The 16,583-nt window shown below is 42.5% G+C and overlaps 1 protein-coding gene across 5 annotated transcripts in view; it reads left to right on the top strand.

The window, feature by feature from the left end:
* The window catches only part of creb5 (cAMP responsive element binding protein 5), a 300,756-nt gene that overhangs the window by 211,300 nt on the left and 72,873 nt on the right, over window positions 1–16,583 (top strand). For all 5 annotated transcript variants that reach the window (XR_004416368.1, XM_033047442.1, XM_033047444.1 and 2 more), the window contains one exon: window positions 1,037–1,123. Coding sequence is in view for 4 of the 5 variants with exons in the window: in XM_033047442.1 (XP_032903333.1) it covers window positions 1,037–1,123 (87 nt within the window). In the remaining variant the exon portion in view is untranslated. The remainder of the gene's footprint in view (window positions 1–1,036; window positions 1,124–16,583) is intronic.

Raw genomic sequence — 16,583 nt, 5'->3', positions numbered from 1 at the left:
TGACGAGGCAGAGTAAAATTTTCAGACAGGTTTAGCGAGATGAGCAAGTTCGACAAATTTATAATATTTTATATTTTGCCACATCTCTCCCCTCCTCCTCCTCCTCCTTTCCTGAAAGCACTGACTGTTACAGAGGCGCATGCCAGTTTGCTCTGGCACCCGGCCAACACGGCTGTAATTCATGTTTGAGTTTGACAGCGAGTGTCAAGCTATTCATCTAACAGACCACACCAATGAGTTTGATCTTGTTCCGATACAACATCTATACGTTCACGGATTAGTTCTCCTTGGAATGCGAAGCTTGACCAATTTTCCTTTCTATGCATGAGATGTTCAAACATATTAAACTGCTCTCTCTCTCACTCCGTAAGCCTGTAGTTGATAATTTAGCAGAGCAAAACAGTAATTCAACTTCATAACAGTCCTGTCTCTGTGGAATCTAACAATGTTAACAACAAGAGTTGAACTTTTTTGGTTAAAGCATGCTAAATGATTTGCAAATAATGAAACTCATAAAATTAACATGTAATGAGATTTATTTTGTCATGATTGTTACTGAGTACATATAAGAAACAGAAATGAAAGGAGAAGTAGTTTATCCAGTCCCTGGAGCTGCTCTGCTATTCATCAACACTGTGGCTGATCTTCTCCAGCGGTGGCATTTTCCAGCAGTTCCCTTGATTCCCTTCATGTCCAGAAAATGTATCAATCTCTTTATATTTCTGAGTGAGCACAATGACTGACTTTACTCAGCTGTCCAGTGTGCCAAAGGAATTCTAAAGGTTTGCCCTCTGTGCTCCCTGATCTGGGACACCTCAGGTGCAAGAATCCACTCTGTGCTTTTTGCAAATAAAATCGAAATATTCAAGATGACCATATTTAAACTATTTGTTGATATTCAATGGCAAATAGGTAAAGCCCATCATCAAAATGTGATTTTACTAATTTCAATTATTTTTTTATATCTATTCTGCATGATTATTTTGCTAAATGTTTAACATTGTTTTAAAGAACGTTTTCCTTTTGTTTTTCAAAGATGGACAGACAATTATCCATGAGTTCTAATATCATGGGAATGCCTGGACCTCCTCAAGTTCACCAAATGCACTCCGAGGCCAAAATGGTAAGAAACATCAAATTGCACCTATGTCAGTGTGAATGGGCATGTGGGTGGAAGGATGGAGTGTTATCCAGAATTTCTGTCAGCTACACAGTTTTAGATTTTTATATAATATATAATTAATATATTATTTGTCATGCCATTTTTAAAACACAAAACCATAAAATGGTTTTAGCTAGCATCGATTGAATAATTTGTTTCCAGTGATCCCCTGGGTCCTGACTTTTCCTTTGAATGGTAAATAAGTTCTCTCTTGCAGTGTTATTGGGGATTGCTCTGTTTCCAAGAATGGTTTTTAAAATGTCAGCTGTGTCCAAAATGAATACCATTTTTATCGGCGTGTTTGATATGATGAACACAAAGTGCTGGAGTAACTCAGCTGGTCAGGCAGTCTGAAGAAGTGTCCCGACCTGAAGCGTGACCCATTCCTTTTCTCCAGAGATGCTGCCTGACCTACTGAGTTACTCCAGCACTTTGCATCCTTTTGTGTAAACAGCATCTGTAGTTCTTTGTTTATATGTTTGATATGATTATTTAGTATGTCCCATGATCATAATGGCTGGCATCTGAATTATTTGCTCATGAAATATGTTCATTGTATATTTTAGTCATTTAGTGATCTTTTGGGCTTTCAGATATTTTGGGTTTAATTAACTTGGTTTTCACATCTCAGTTTTTGAATTTACAATTTACAAAACATCTAGAACTACAAAACCAAAACTTGAGAATTGATTCTGGACTTGATGAAATGTAATTGGATTAAAGCCAAAGCAATATTCCAAGTATAAATCTATTAATGTTGACACACATACTTGATAAATGTGTAGCACAAAAGAAAGTGAAGAATATCATTGTATAGAAATGTTATCTGGTTACAAAATATTGCCTGGCCAGACGCAAGTATTCAAATGTCTTTGTGCTTAACGTTGCATATCCAATGCAGAGCAATCACTCACAGGGTGTTCTTAGACACATGAGGTGACATTGTGTAATCAACATTAATTTCTAATCGTAGACACAGTCTGAAAATGGCGATAAATTTCTTTGAGAGACTGAGCCAATATTTGGTACTGCAGAGGTGGCATGTGTCTTTAATGATATAAATCTTGATGCACTGGGGAGGCAGAGACCAACCTATTCAAATGCAGGATCCCATTGCAATATTTTCAATTAATTTACTGACTGACAGCTGTCCATTTCGAGAGGGGTGGCCAGGTGGGAAAGCTCATGGAAGAAGTTCAACACTGGGAAAATGTTGGTGATGGTGATCGGCAGAGATCAGGAGGAGGGTGTTGGAGGGGAGAGTGGAGGGAAGGGGGGAGGGGAGGGAGTAGAGGGACTGGCGTACAGTGAATCTGGGTGGACTTCAGGTCATGCCAGCAACCAGAATAAGTGAACCTGGGACGATCACATGACAGGGAGTGGGAGGAAGGGATTGGCCAAGCATCATTTGGGATGGTGCAGGGACATGATCAGGGTGTTGGTTTCATTGGCAAACAATCAATCGATCAAATACCTTCTGAACCACAAGGAATAATAAAATAATTATTTATCCGCTTGCTTTATCCAATCGTCTCTCTTGTTCTTGTGAAACTGCATTCAGTTTTTACTATAAAATCATAGGAATGGTGAAGAGATTGAGTCTATTTGTCCCTTCTTATCTGCTCTAAAAATCATTGGCTTCACGGCTGATCTTCTGCCTCAGCCCCGTTTTTCTACAGTATTCCCATGTCACTTGATTTCCCTTGCATCGAGTAATCTATCAATTTATGTTTAAACAAACTCAGTGACTGAGTTTCCACAGCATTCCAGGATAGGATATTCCAAAGATTCAGCATTGTCTTTGTGAATTTCTAATTTCTTCAAATTTCTAATTTCTTTGAATTTTATTTGGATATATTCTATCTTTTCTTTCATTATCAAATTCTTCTTTCCTAAAATGTTCCCATTCCTGAAGCCAGCTGCTATTTCTGGCAACTTTACAAGCCTCTTCTTTTGATTTATTCTTTTGATTCCTACTTTTCCTGTTGCATTTTTGTGCCTTTAAAGATTTTTTCTCCAAACACTTCGACATGGATTGAGGGAACCTTGTGTAAATATAATGATGATTTATCATGGTCGTACTGTGAAAATGATGAGGTGTGTACAACAGAAATAGATTAAAGGCAGCAGAGTGGCGCAGCTGGTGAAGCTGCTGCTTCACAGTACGGAAGACCTGGGTTTGATCCTGACCTTGGGTGCTCTGTGTGTGGAGTTTGCACAAACTCCCTGTGAACGCGTGGGTTTCCTTTGGATGCGCCAGTTTCCTCCCAAAGACATACAGGTTTGCAGCCTAATTGGCCTCTGAATTTGGCCTGAATGTGTACAGTTTGGATGTGAAAATGGAATAACATGTACGAATAGATGATCAATGGTTGTGGTATGCTGCAGGTCCTGTTTCCATGTAGTATCTCTAAAAAAAATTACTTTCTTTTAAACTTGTAACAAATCTCATATTCAGGGTTTACAAATGCAGTAGGTTGTGTGAGCCCATGTGCAGAAACGGCACAGATTCCTTTTGAATATCCTGGAATTGAATATCCTGGAATTGACATGCATTCACGGTGCAGGGAGCACACGCCGTCACGGTGCAGGGAGCACACGCGGTCACGGTGCAGGGAGCACACGCGGTCACGGAGCACATGCTGTCTAGGGGTTGACCTCGCAGTGGGTTTCTCCACTTCAAATAACCCAAAGGTTATTCTCCCCTGAGCCCTGACAAGGCGTACAGTGCAGATACGCAAAAACCACTATTTGTTCATTGACGAACTTAACATTGGCAAGGTTTTCCTTGCGCCTTACTTCAATCTCTCCATAACTCGTCTCCAATCTTTCCCCACGTTTTCAATGTTACCTCTCTCTACCGAAGAGAAACAAGCGTGTTACATTCCCTGAGTCTGTCACCACAAATCTCTGCAGCTTCTGGTTTCTCTCAGTGAAAAACTGTTCACCCTGTGCTCTGCATATTTGATAAGACTGCGACCATTGTTTCAGGAGCAAATAAATGTTTTTTCTCAATTTATTAGGTGAGTAACATGTTGCACTGAAAGTTGTTAACAAGCTACCTTTTTTATCTCCGGCCAAATGTCCTGTGGAGTCTTGGAAATCCACTTGATGGCAGTGATCCAGTTGAAGTGAATCCTGATGATTCCAGTGCGATCTGAAGTGGAAATGGTGTTGCTCAGATAGGCCCAATGAAGTGCGAGAGAGCCTCACTAAAGGGGCTGTCCCACTGTGACGACCTAATTGGCGAGTTTTGAAGAGTTTGCCCTCGACTCATGCCCGCTGCATGGTCGACACGAGGTCCTAGGAGGTTTTAGTAACTCTCCTTCATGCTCGAGAGTAGTCCCCGCGTACTCGAGACCTCAGCTAAGTCGCGGCGTTTTTTTCAACATGCTGAAAAATGCCTGCGAGTAAAAAAAGATCGCTATGGAAAAAATCGATATTTTTTTACTCGTAGGTTTAGTCGAGGTAGGTCGTAGTAAGTCGTAATGCTATCGTAGGTAATCGAAGGCAATCGAAGGTAGTTAAAGGTGTAGATTGGTTTATGCATGCAACCAATCATATATAGCTCAGCATCACTAACCCCGCCTTACTGTATCATTTATACTAACACCCACTTCCCATGCTACTCAGTTCGGTAGCAGACTGGAGTCAGTGACTACTAACATGTTTAATGTACATTAAAGACTATCTTAAGTTACACGTGTGTAAATGCCTTATTTACATGGTGTCAGAAGTGGGATGACCTGCTTCTTCTGTTTATCGGTTTTTATTTTATTTTATCAAGTTGTTATTTCTATTTTTTGCGATGGCTTCTTCCTGCCGAAAGCCTGCACAGCTCATTTTTGACTCGGATATCGCTGAGCGTTGGGCTACATTAACATCGTGCATCGAAATGAACCAGACGCTGTCGGAGCCTCTCTTCTACTCAACCTTGCTGGCCCAGATGCCATGAAATGAGCGAGAACTTTCCGGTACTCCCCAGCGGTCCTGGGGGCATTGACTTCGTTCCCACTAAACAATTACAGTGCCTAGCCGAACACACTGCCGCCGACCCTACTCTCCAAAGACTCTCATCAGTGATCAAAGGGGGTTGGCCAGACAGGCGCGCTAGCGCACCAGCAGAGACACAGCCGTTTTTCCTAGTCCGCGACGAACTGGTCATACAGGACGGCGTTATAGTCAAGGGCCACAAAGTCGTGATTCCTTCATCGTTGTACGACAAATACTACAATGAGGCACACAGCGGTCACCCGGGAGTCGACGCTACACTCGCCCACGCACAGAACCTGTTCTACTGGCCTGGGATGGCCAAATACATACGGGACCGTATATCCTCATGCCCCACCTGCAATAGTCTTGCACCTCACCAGCAGAGGCAGCCCCTACTGCAACAACCTGCACCGGCCCTGGCCTGGACTTCGGTGGCGGCAGACATCTTCGAATGGCGCGGTAAGCACTACCTCGTTCTCGCCGACTCGTTTTCAAACTGGTTCGAAGTAGACCTACTGACCTCCCTCACATCTGAGATGGTCATCCGAAAACTAAGAAAACACTTTTCCACATTCGGCTCACCTGTCCGTCTGCAGACCGACAATGGTAGACAGTTTAACAGTCACGAGTTTAAGCTCTTTGCCAACCGATGGAATTTCCACCATGTCACGAGCAGCCCTGAGTACCCACAGAGCTGAACGGGCTGTCAGGAGCAATCGCGCCTGGCAAATTCAGACTTTTACCTTGATCTCCTGAACCTCAGGAACATTACCAGAGACGGGACCCTGGGATCACCAGCCCAGCGATTAATGTCCAGAACAACAAGACCTCCGATTCCTATTGCTCAGCAGAAGCTGATACCTCGAGTGCTGGAACCTGCCTCAATCCAAAAGCGCATTTAGGAGAAACACGATATTCAGAAACGGTCGCATGACAAATCATGCAAACCTCTCCTGCCTCTACTGCCGGGACAGGTTGTACGTTTACAAACTACCAGTGGACATTCCCGTCTGGCTACTGTTGTCGGCACGGCTGACAGTCTACCGCAGAAGTCGTCAACATCTACTTGCTGTACAGGAACCCCTGCCGCCGCCGCCGGCGGGACCCTATGCTCCCCCGTTTCAGTTCCAGCCGTTCGCTGCAGATCCATCGACCGGTCCCCGCTTGCCCCTAACACCTCGCATGTTCCATTCTCCTCCGCGTGACGCGGCTGTGGCTAACCCCGGGGCTACCCCTCCTGCACGATTCTCCTCTCCGGCATTTCCGGCGTCCTCCGCGGCTTTCTCGCCTCCGGGTCCACCGCCTACCTCTAATCTTTCCGGTGAAGGAGGGGAGGACTTGGTCCATACGCGTTCGGGCTGCGTCAGTAGACCGCCTGTTAGATATGGCGATTTTGTTTAACTTTAATGGCATGGATGCTCACTATACTCACTCTTCAAAGGGGAAGGATGTAGATTGGTTTATGCATGCAACCAATCATATATAGCTCAGCATCACTAACCCCGCCTTACTGTATCATTTATACTAACACCCAATTCCCATGCTACCGAAACGTTGCCTATTTCCTTCGCTCCATAGATGCTGCTGCACCCACTGAGTTTCTCCAGCTTTTTTGTGTACCTCCCATGCTACTCAGTTCGGTAGCAGACTGGTCAGTGACTACTAACATGTTGTCAAGTCTGAATGTACATTAAAGACTATCTTAAGTTACACGTGTGTAAATGCCTTATTTACAAAAGGTAAAGCTCATTGAGACAAAAATGATAAGTAAACCGGCTGGTAATGTTAAATGCCCGTTAAACTTTATTCAAAGTTGTCTGGCTTCTTAAAAGTGTCCACCCCTTCTCTCCCCCCCTTCTCTCCCCCCCCCCCCTTCTCTCCCCCCTTCTCTCCCCCCCTTCTCTCCCCCCCTTCTCTCCCCCCCCTTCTCCCTCCCCCCTCCTCCCTCCCCCCTTCTCTCTCCCCCCTTCTCCCTCCCCACTTCTCTCTCCCCCCTTCTCTCCCCCCCCTTCTCTCTCCCCCCCTTCTCTCTCCCCCCTTCTCTCTCCCCCCCTTCTCTCCCCCACCCTTCTCTCCCCCCCCCTTCTCCCCCCCTTCTCTCCCCCCCTTCTCTCCCCCCCTGCACTCTCCCCCCTGCACTCTCCCCCCCTGCACTCTCCCCCCCTGCACTCTCCCTGGTTGAAGTAATCCAAGTAAGAAAAAAATCATCCCTGATCAATAATGCGAAACCTGTTACACACTAGCATTACTCCATTGTGCTCTGCCGTAAGTGAATGTTGCAGGAAGACTAAAAATGCAACTCCAGCTGAGCTAATTGGAGATGAAATTTGTTTTGAACTTAACCACAGTATTTGCTGGTTGAAACATTTCAGCTTCATTTGCACTGATTTTCCAATCAGAGCAAATTAAAATTGCAGCAAATGAATAAACATTAGGGCATGGACCTCTTATCTCATATGTTGGTTGTAACAGTCAGCACAGCTCGATATCATAGACAGCCATGTTGTATCGGAAATACATTTGTAGATAAAACAGGAATAAGTTAGGCAGCATCTATGGAGAGCTAATGTTTCAAATCGGCAATCTTCCATTAGTCTGATTAAAGGTCACCAACATAAAAATTCACCTGTTTCTCTCTCCACAGTGGTCACTTAACCCGCAGTGCATTTTAGGATTTTCTTTCTCCAGATTTTTAGCTGTGTATCTGAGGTGTTTCAGTTTAGTTTATTGTCACCTGTACAGTGAGAAGCTTTTGTTGCATGCTAACCAGCTGTGCAGCTGAGAATATAAAATATACACCATTGTTTTTGAAGGAATCTCCACTGCATTTACTTTGGATTTAAGCAAACCTGTGCAGAATTCTAGCAGGTCACATGACATAAAGCTAACCAAGGGAGGAAAATATTATTTTTAAGAGTCAAGAGTGTTTTATTGTCATATGTCCCAGATAGAACAATGAAATTCTTATTTGCTGCAGCACAACAGAATATGTAATCATAATAAATAATATGATAAACGAGAGAGAGAGAGAGAAAGAAAAAATATATAAATATAATAGTGTAGATCGTAAAGGGTTCACATTGAATGGAAGTTGCTTTTGGATGTCTTACTGTCCCATGGTGTATTTATGCATTATACAGTGTGAAGAATGTAAATAATATTGTCCAAAACTGTGGACAGAGCAAACAATTTATCTTATTTTTATTGAGTATGGAGGAGCAGAATTACTATGTCAGGCTCCAAGCTGATTAACTGAAGACAGAGTACCTCCTCCTCCTGAGAACCGATGTTTTCAACCCATGGCACCACAGCATTCCTCCTGCACCCATCCCCTTATCCCATCATGGATAGACTAAAGGCCAGTGGCTGCCTGCCAGAGGATGCCCATGTACCAATCTACAAGACAAACCCTTGAACGGATAGTGCATCTTTCTACATCCACCAGAAGACCAATAGTAATTGTGAGCAATTTTGGCCACCATATCTGAGGAAGTATGTGCGGGCACTGCAGAGGGTCCAGAGGAGGTTTACAAGAATGATCCCAGGAATGAGTACGTTAACCTATGATGAGCATATGTCGGCACTGGGTCTGTACTCGCTGGAGTTTTGAAGAATGAGGGCGGGACCTCATTTAAACACACAGAATAGTGAAAGGCTTGGATAGAGTGGACATGGAGAGGATGTTTTCACTAGTGGGAGAGTCTGGAACTAGAGGTGATAGCCTCAGAATTATAGGATGTTCTTTTAGGAAGGAGATGAGGAGAAATGTGTTTAGTTTAAGGGTGGTGGTTCTGTGGAATTCTTTGCCGCAGAAGGCTGTGGAGGCCAAGTTAGTGGATATTTTTAAGGCATAGATCGATAGTTTCTTGATTAGTACAGTTGTCAGAGGTTATGGGGAGAAGGCATAGTACACTGTAAACAATATGATAAACGAGAAAGAAAAAAAGGTTCAGTGTGTATATATACACATACCCACAAGTGCGCGCACACACACACACACACACACACACACACACACACACACACACACACACACACACACACACACACACACACACACACACACACACACACACACACACACACACACACACACTTTTTCCAAAGTACTATGGCGTTTTTGGCGATTTTCTGCCATTGATGAGTACAGAGCCGTAGCCTATATATTAAAAAATAAATTCAAATGTAGAAACTTTCTTTACATAAATTACAAACAAAAAAATGGAAGCAACCATTGGAAGTGATTTGTACATCATTTTCAGCGGCTTCTGGAATTCACTTCCATGACTATGATGATGCTATGTGACCCAATTCAAATTAGGTAATTAATATTTGCTCTGCGATCTCTCAACTCCAAGACATATTGCACCAGATTCAATTTCAATAAGATACTCTGGCTTAGAATGCACGCCTAGATTTCACCCCCCCTCCTTCTCCCACCAAAAAAAAGTAATCAGTTGCTCACACAATGGTGATAGCACTGCCTGAAATGTCCTTATTGTTTTACCTTTGCGACCTTACTCCAATGATTTGTTTATCACTTTGAAATCCCTGTAAATGGGCAGCTGCTCATTGATTTTTGCAGGGCCTCTGACAGATGTTCTCAATCAACCAGAGCCATATCAAATAGTGAGAAGCGGCTGATGTGGCTTTGTTGTGGCATGAAACGTAGCCATTTCCTGGCTGTAGATTTGATTTGTTCCATAAAACTGTTTGATCCATGGCTGTGTAAAGTGGCTACGTGCAGATGAGTCAAATTATACAGATCACAAAGCTATGGTCAACCTGGTAGTCTTGTTCTTGCTGTTCATAACCTGCGCTCCCAGCTGGCATCCTCTGCTCTACACATTCTCACTGCCCTTCATTAAAAAGCACATCAAAGTAATATTCACTTGTTAGTGCAATGTGTCTTAATGCTCAGCAACCGATGACAGAGCATTTTGTTCTAATCATGGTAATGCAAACTAAATTTATGCGAGCTACAATGAGTCTTGGAGGCAGAATACAAAACACCAATGATACTACAAAGGTTTGCGAACAAATTAATAACTTGGAGTCTGTTTTCTCCAGGCACCCTTCATTACCAAATCCCTGTCTGCAATCAATTATACATTTTAAGGGAGATAATTTTTTTCAGCATCTGTGTGTGCAAAACTAGTTGGATTTCAGCAGTATACATTCATTCATGCAGCCAAACTAATTTAATCTACCTGTGGGAATGCATTCTACAAACATTTGGAATTTCCTGTCGAAGGAAGCACATAGCTAACTAGCTGCATAATTTGCCTGCAAAGTTCAGTGTGTTAACTGGTGAGTTGAAATGCAAATGTTGGTGGATTTGTCGAGCTTCATGCAGATTTTGAGGCCCTCAGTTGCCCTCAGCGAAACAGAGGACCCATTATTTTCACGTCTTTGCGAATGCTGTGCGATGATCGGTGGCCAAATGGGATGCTTCTGCTCCTACAGGATGAATTGACCTCCTTCACCAGGGAACCACATTCTGGGATTCACCTGGGCTGTAGATCAGGGAAATGGAAAGGGATGAAGAAGGTTGAAGCGAGCTTAGAGGGAGAGTGACTGAGTATGCATGTTTCTGTATACATGTCCACGTATATGTGAGTATTAGGGACATTAAATCTGTTCAGAAACTAACCACCCCTTGCGATATTGTTCATGAGGCTTCTCCTGGAAGAAGGATCAGTAAAGAAAAAATAAGTTTTGTCCTGAGGGAGGGATATCAATTGATTTGTACTTTGCTGCAAGAGGAACACATGGGTATTTACATTATGCTCACGTACATTTGGAAAATGTACAGAGTTCTGCAAGTGATCTGTGTTCAGTAAGCCTCATTGATATCAATTGTAGTTTTGCTGGAAATGGGAAAGGTAGAGGAACGTAGGAACATGAAAAGTTGCTCCGAGCCTATTCTACCATTCGGTCAAGATCTCAAGTGATTTGTGGCAAACTCTGTATGCTCATGTTTTCCTCATAGCCATTAAACATCTGTCAAGCTTAGATTTAGTATTAAGCATTTACCTTTTACCAATTGTCATTTGTCTGAGGATCTTTCTATAATACAAAGAATCATACGTTTCTTCACTAGATCTGCCTCATTACACTATCCTTTTATGCCACTTCTAACTTCAATCCAAAAACAACCACTGATCAAGGTTTTGCTGATTCTTTGTCACAGGTATTGAGACACCTGGTCCCACTACTTCCCATCATCTTTTTGTTCAAGTTACACCTCCACAAAATGACTCCATTATCCAGGTCTCTATGTCCTTTTTATCCTACATGTCCTTATCCTTTTTTAAGCTGATCCTCACTCTGAAATGCATCTCACACTTGCTTGACTCCATTCTCACCAAACTGTTGAATACCAACTTCTAGCCCCATTTTACCTGGCCTGTTGCTTCCTTTCACACAGGTGTACTACTGCTCTTTCTAAAAGTCACCTTCATGACCTTGCCCTATTGTGGATGTGCTAAAAGGATTCTGCACCTTCTTTCCCACAGTCCCATACCTGAATTAATTGATCAGGTTTCCACTTCTGCAAGGTAAGAATCTCTCTGACTGTGGCCATGGCGCACTTCCATACCATCCTTGAGCTCCTGATGCCATTTGCACAATGGATGCACTGCCCAACACCCCCCCCCCCACCCCCACCACTCCTCTCCTCCATTCACTGCCTCTGATTAATTTTGCTTGATTCCACTTTTACCCACTTGACCGCATCCAAAGGCTGAGAGTTTGTGGTACTAGTTTATTTACCTCCATTGGGCATGCCAGAAGTAAGATTTATTTTTGACCCTCCTGGTCCTCATTGGGATATTGCCCTTGTCAGGAACATCTGTCGACTTCGATTCAATTTCCATATTTATGCAGATCTAGATACATCCAAAGAAAGACAAAGTGCTTAAGTAACTCAGCACGTCAGGCAGCATCTCTGGAGAACATGGATAGGTAATGCCCTGATTCAAGATGTTTCCGTATTCTGTGAACTAGTCGCGGCCTCAGTATGGTTGTAGCAAATTTTTCAACATATTGAAAAATGTTCTGCGACCAAAAATTGGTCGCCATGGAGAAAATCGATACTTTTGTAGTCATAGGTGCAGTGGTAGTGGGGTCGCCATGTAGTTGTAGGTAGTTGAGGCAGCCGCAAGTAGTTTTAGTTAATCTCCTTTGCTGACCGGGCATTTTCATTGGCTCATTGGGGGAAAAAAACGTAAGCACGAGTTTTCAGAACCAAGGAAAACCGACCAGTAATGTTAAATGCCCACTGAACTTCACAGCTGTGTATCTCTGGTGTATTAAAAGTTGTCTGCCTTCTTAAAAGTGTCTCCACCCCTTCTCCCCCCCCCCCCTCCCCCACCCATCTCCCCTCCCCCTCCCGCTCTTTTAAAGGACTTACCGTACACTTTGCTAACCGTCTTTAACCTTCCTGTTCATCGCGGTGTGTGTCTGTATCACCTTGGCTTTGCACCGTGTGAATTTCAGACAGCGTTTTCCCCGCTTTCCCTGGCCCTGCTGTGTGTGTGTGTGTGTGTGTGTGTGTGTGTGTGTGTGTGTGTGTGTGTGTGTGTGTGTGTGTGTGTGTGTGTGTGTGTGTGTGTGTGTGTGGTCGCGTTCGTCTCTGACGGTCGCCGTTCCAGTTCACAGTTTTTCAGGCGAGTGCCTCGAGCTTGAAGGTCGCAGGCAGACCGCTGAAAAGTCGCCTAAGTGGGACAGGCCCTTTAGTGATGCCATTGTATGGAGTGCAAACAAGGCTGTTGACAATAATAAAAGAAAAACAGGAAAGTAAAATATGAGAAGGATAGAAGAGTCTGCAAAAAGTGAGGGGAAAGATGGTGGATGGAGTATGTGTAGGAAATAGGCACGGAAATCACTCTCAAAACATGGGGGGAACACAGTTTCTTGTTGTGTACTCATACTCACACACGCACATGCGCACATACGCGTGACTTCGGCCGTGGCCCTGTGGACGGTAACATCAGGAGCTGACCGGGTTGGTGACCGACTCCGAACTCCAGCAACAGCAGCTTCGTGCACCCCGAATCGTTGGGCTTGAATTGGCCCGTTCGCGGGGTCTTTCATCGGCCGGCGGGGGCTTCAACATCGGGAGTCTCGATCGCCTCGATGCAGCAGTTTGATTTTAAGCCATGCCGGGCTCTGAAAGACCCCGCAAACAGGCCGATTCAGCCCTTAGAAAGTGTCTGATGAAGTCCGGATTACAAAACATGGGGGGGGATTGTCCCCCACGTCTCAAAGCATAGGGGGGGACATGTCCCCTCCGTTCCCCCCCCAGGATTTCCGCCCATGGTAGGAAGGGACTGCAGATACTGGTTTACACTGAAGATAGACACAAAATACTGGAGTAACAGCAGATTAGGCAGCATCTCTGGAGAAAATGGGTGACATTTTGGGTCGAGACCCTTCTTCAGACTGAGAGTTAGGGGAGGGAGTCTAGAGAAATAGAAGGGTAAGAATGGAAAAACTATCAGATCAAAGCAGATGATATAAGGAAATGTAGAATGGCTCACAGTTAGCTGAGGGGAAGATGACATCATAACATGCAATCAGTAATATTTAATCAGGTGGATAGTAGAACTAGTCAGAGAACTAGGACGGGAGAGGGACAGAGAGAGAGCGAAAGCAAGGGTTACTTGAAGTTAGAGAATTCAATATTCATACCGCTGGGTTGTAAGCTACCTAAACAAAATATGAGATGCTGTTTCTCCAATTTGCTTTGGGCCTCAAGGGGGAGGAGACCCTGGACAGAAAGGTCAGCATGAGACTGGGAGGGGGAGTTAAAGTGTTTAGCAACCGGGAGATAACGTAGGCTTAGGCGGACTGAATGGAGGTGTTCAGTGAAGCGATCAGATTGAGTATACTGGGTGGAATGTGAAGAGGTAGAGGAATAGCAAAGAATAATATTACTTAATTAGTCTAAGGCTATAGATTGCTAAAAGATCTTGGTTGTCTGTACATTTAACACAGTTACAGCAAGTAATTAGGAGGATAAATAGTGTTGGCCTTCACTGCAAGGAGTATGAAGAGAAGAGAAAGGATGTTTTGTGCTTTGTGTTGGTAGCACCAGAGTTGGAATACCATCTTATATAAAGTGGGATAAATTTGTTTTAGTTGTGGTGCTACAAAGGTTCACTAGATTTTCTCCTGAATGAAGAGATTGCCAATAAACAAAGATTGGGCAGAATGGGTATATAATCTCTAAACTTTGGAAGAATGTGTGGTGATCTGATTAACATGCAATATTTTGAGGGACTTGACAAGAATGATTATGCGAGGATATTTCAACTAGGAATCTAAACCCAAGAGAGACAGAGCAGAGGCTCTTAACATTCAGGTGAGGAAGAATTTCATGTCTCAAAGGACAATGATTCTTTGGAATTCTCTCTGCCAAAACACTGTTGGCACCAAATTGATAATTATTTTAAACTTAAGATAAGTATTTGGATTACAGACAAATCAGCGGATAGGGGGAATCGGACAAGTGGTGATAAAGCCAAAGATTAGATTAGATCATTAACAATCATGATGGGTTGGCTGGCATATTTCTGTTCCTGAATTTTGTATTTATATGTTGCAAAAAGCCAGTTCTATCTCATCCGTTCTTTATAAAGTGTGACTTCTGCTCTATCTCTTTGCTGCTTGACAGTGCAATATCTAGTCTTGGACAAATCGCAGTTTCCTCTATTTAAACAATGGCATGATGAGGAATAGTTATCTTTGAAAACTGCTATAAATTCCAGAACCTTACAGTGATTCTGCTTTACTTTCGTACCATCCCTGGGAGAACTTAACTGATTAATTGGAAAGATTTTGGACTCAAATTTACTCCAGCAACAAGATGTGTACTTCAATCTCCAGAGCACCGCCTATTCCTGGCTCTTATCAGAATGTCAGTGAACAGCTGGAATGCTTTTGTTTTAACTAAAGTTTCTGAAGTCAGTTAAGATTATCCATGATGCCTGTCTTTCTGAGATTCTGAAATTGAGATCATGATCACTGAACATTAAGTTTTGTTGTCAACATGACTCAGCCTCATAACATGCTGCAACTTTGTTCATTGAGTTATGAGCTTAGCTGTTTCAGTTTCATGTTGTCCAATTGGGCAGTTCTGTAATGAATGTATGAAATGGAATGAGCTACGTAATACCTTCTTCTAATCAGTTGTACTCCCAGTGCCAAAATGAGTATGGATCTGGCTATGATTTTTCAAAAATGACACTAAATGTTTTTGTCACCAAAATAATTGTGTCAGATCATGAGGAGATTTGATAGATAGTTCTTACAAAGAATATGTTGAATATCACAACTCCCCCTTTGTATGTAAAATATATTGTTATGGCTTATGAATATCAGTGACATACATTGAAGGTATCAGCATTATCATATTTGCATTAAGAGTGATCACATTTCAATCATTGCGCTATAAATCTATAAAGATTTTAATGATTAGATTCTGGTTTTGTTTCCAATTTTATGAAGTCAATTGATCAGTTTTGGCCCCACATCTTGAGCATTTTAGGCCAAAATAACTGTACTCCGCGTAACATTATACCTACTCATTTATGCTGATTCAGTAAACATGTGAATGTTTATTGCAGTCCCACAACTCATAATACTAATGAGAAGGTATTGGGTTTCATGAAAGTTTACATTCACAACAAATGTCCATCGTTCTACATTGACCACTGCTCCACCAGAATAGTGTGTACAGACTAATTTTAATGAAATATCAATATGTATTATGTGTTTTGATGTATTATATGTTTTGACGAATGTAAAAATCAGTCTTTTCTAGCCTATCACTTGGCATCTCAGCATGTAAGGGAAAGACACGGTGTTTTTACAGATATATTTCCTAAATTCTTTAGCTTGGGGTAGAACTTAGGCAAAGATTTTAATATTATTGTCTGCTCTTGTGTCAAAGGAAATAAAGGTCAGCACATGTACTTTATAGACTGTGAAAACGATAACTGCTTTTAGGATTCATTGCCTTCTGTGCCCCCAACCCTACCATACTATTTATCACCATGGAAACAGACTGATCATGCCACAATATTTTTTGAACTTTTACCACTTGAACCTGAGCCAGAAAGTAAAATTGAGCCAGATTGAGCAATATTCCACGGTTATATTTTTCCAAAAATGTACAGTGGTTAGTTACATTTTAATCTGAACATTTGTCTCTTTCCTGTGTTTCACTCCGACAATTAGAAGATCGTTCATTTTCTATAGTAATGCTAATATGAGATATACTAGACTGATCCAAACTTAATATGCATCCTTCACATGAAACATCCATCATAATTAATATGCAATGCTTAGGATATATTAACAAACTGGCATTCGTTTTTGTATTTTAGACGTTTATATTCAGAATAAGAAAGTTTTAGGTGCT

Source organism: Amblyraja radiata, chromosome 2 (assembly GCF_010909765.2).
Source record: "Amblyraja radiata isolate CabotCenter1 chromosome 2, sAmbRad1.1.pri, whole genome shotgun sequence".
NCBI lineage: Eukaryota > Metazoa > Chordata > Chondrichthyes > Rajiformes > Rajidae > Amblyraja > Amblyraja radiata.
Note: the sequence above shows the minus strand (reverse complement) of the source record. Positions and strands in the feature narration are given on the sequence as shown.